A 1,955-nucleotide genomic window follows, 5' to 3' on the forward strand; every position below is an offset into this window, starting at 1 on the left:
CGTCGACGACGCGTACGGCGTCTTCAAAACGGCGTTGGGTGGGTACGAGGACGAGGAGGCCCTTGAGCCGACGGAGTCACACAGAATGCTGTCGCAGCTCTCGTGGATCCAGCACATTGAAGGCCCGACTGTCGCGTGGCCGCCCCCCATTGTCCCCTTCATCTTCGACCCCTTCGAGGACCTCGTCGACAAGCCCGAGCCGACCTCACCATCCGCGTCGGCCTACTCGTATCTCAACCTTTCGCCCGCGTCCACCACCGAGCAATTGCCTACCATCGCCACGCCGCCCGACGACGACCGCTCGGCGACTGCCGTGCCCATGCAACATGCGCCACACGCGTCGGGGTCAGACTCAGACACGCCCGCATGGCCCAAGCTCGACGGGACACGCCCGATTACGCCTGGGCAGCTCCGCGAGTACGCGGACAAATGCGCCGCTGCGGCACAGGCGCAACTCCAGCGATCGCCGCCCAAGCCACCGACGGCACCACAAGGGCCACGGCGACCGACTCCGTACCTCGACCGCTATGAGCGCATGACCGCCGCCGCTGCCGTTCCGCTAGCTGTTCCTCTGTGGCAGTCGACGATATGGTGAAGGTCGGAGCTGAGCAATGTCCGCGCGGGGCGGGGCAGAGACATCCCCGGGTTGATGAGGAGAAGAAGGCTGAAATAGAGGGGATATTTTGCGGTACGCGGATGATGATTCTGGGGGATGTTCAATGAAGGAGCATCAGACTCCGCAATGTGGTTGTGCAATATTTCTGTTGGTTCCATCTTGTACGAGTAGCAAAGCCTTCTGAGGCAGTAGTGACCTCTGTTTTTCTTTGTCTTGTTCTTCGCACCGTTTGTACTATCAGTCTGTACGAGCAGAATAAACGTGCTCCGCTCTCCATCCATCCATATCGTTGGCCCTCCGCCCTGAGAGGGGTGACGATGACGAGGCGCTGAGCACCGTTAGCCGAGCCCGGCCGCTGCCGAAGAAATACAAGGATCCATCGACAAGGCGATTTCGCTGCAGCCCAGTTGCCCTTGATGTTCGTCGACGAGGAATTCGACCAGCTCCCAACTGAGAGGCCGCGGCCTAGGTGATAGACCGGGTGGAGCGGTTAGTCAGGACGTCGAAGTGGGATTTGCTCCACAGTGGCCAGTGTAATGCCTGTACGTAGGCTGATTATCTCGCCCGAAAGCAACACCGTGAATACACTCACGGCATCTACATAGATAATTGAAGTGACTGATACTACGATGGATCGACGCCACCACAGCGAGCCATTGACGTCAAATGAGGGATCCCTTGGGTGCGTGGCCGTCCCCGCAATCCTGGAAGATCCGTCGCTCACAACCAATGGCATCTCAGACAGTATAGCAACAACTAGATGATGAGGTCCCAGATTAGCCATAAGCTCGAGCGAAAGAACGGCATGCTCTAGTCTACGACGTGGACGAATTACGGGCAAGTCGGCGAGGTTCCTTGGTCTAGCTAGTCCTGACGCACTCGCCCCTTGACGCCCAGAAGAATGATCGCATATGGTCCGATATTCAGTTCTTGACAAGTATCGGGGGAACAAGGAACCAGCAGCATAACGTCAAGTCATCCGAGGAGGAGTCGTTCTCGGATACCCCTGACCTGTTAACCGCGCAAGCTCGTTGTGTCCCTTGTGAGTCTGCCTGGTCTGTAAGTCGCCGCTGAGTTGTCCATCAGTAAGGAAGTAGGCTAGGCAGGAAGACGTCGGATCCCGAGCGTCGAAGAAGCTGCTGGCGGGTTGGTCGATTGACAGAGAGAAGATGCGATCAGAGCCCGACCTTCTCCTGGGACGCACCCTTATATTCTCCTCAACTTCCTCGAACCAGTCATGCGTTTCCGCTAATGCAGTCCATTCCGTCGCAGTCTGCTCACGTCGGAAGCCCCTTATCATCCAGGATTCCGTGTGGGTCCCAGCCTCTCAGCGATCGTT

General features: G+C 57.9%; 1 protein-coding gene across 1 annotated transcript; it reads left to right on the plus strand.

Moving 5' to 3' along the window:
* Positions 1–85: 85 nt before the first annotated feature.
* Positions 86–595, plus strand: GLOTRDRAFT_134719 (uncharacterized protein; the record flags this gene model as incomplete). The annotated part of the gene is made up of 1 exon (XM_007873650.1): positions 86–595. The coding sequence occupies one exon, from the start codon at positions 86–88 to the stop codon at positions 593–595; it is 510 nt and encodes a 169-aa protein (XP_007871841.1).
* Positions 596–1,955: the final 1,360 nt, after the last annotated feature.

This window comes from Gloeophyllum trabeum (assembly GCF_000344685.1).
Source record: "Gloeophyllum trabeum ATCC 11539 unplaced genomic scaffold GLOTRscaffold_00429, whole genome shotgun sequence".
In the NCBI taxonomy this organism is placed as follows: domain Eukaryota; kingdom Fungi; phylum Basidiomycota; class Agaricomycetes; order Gloeophyllales; family Gloeophyllaceae; genus Gloeophyllum; species Gloeophyllum trabeum.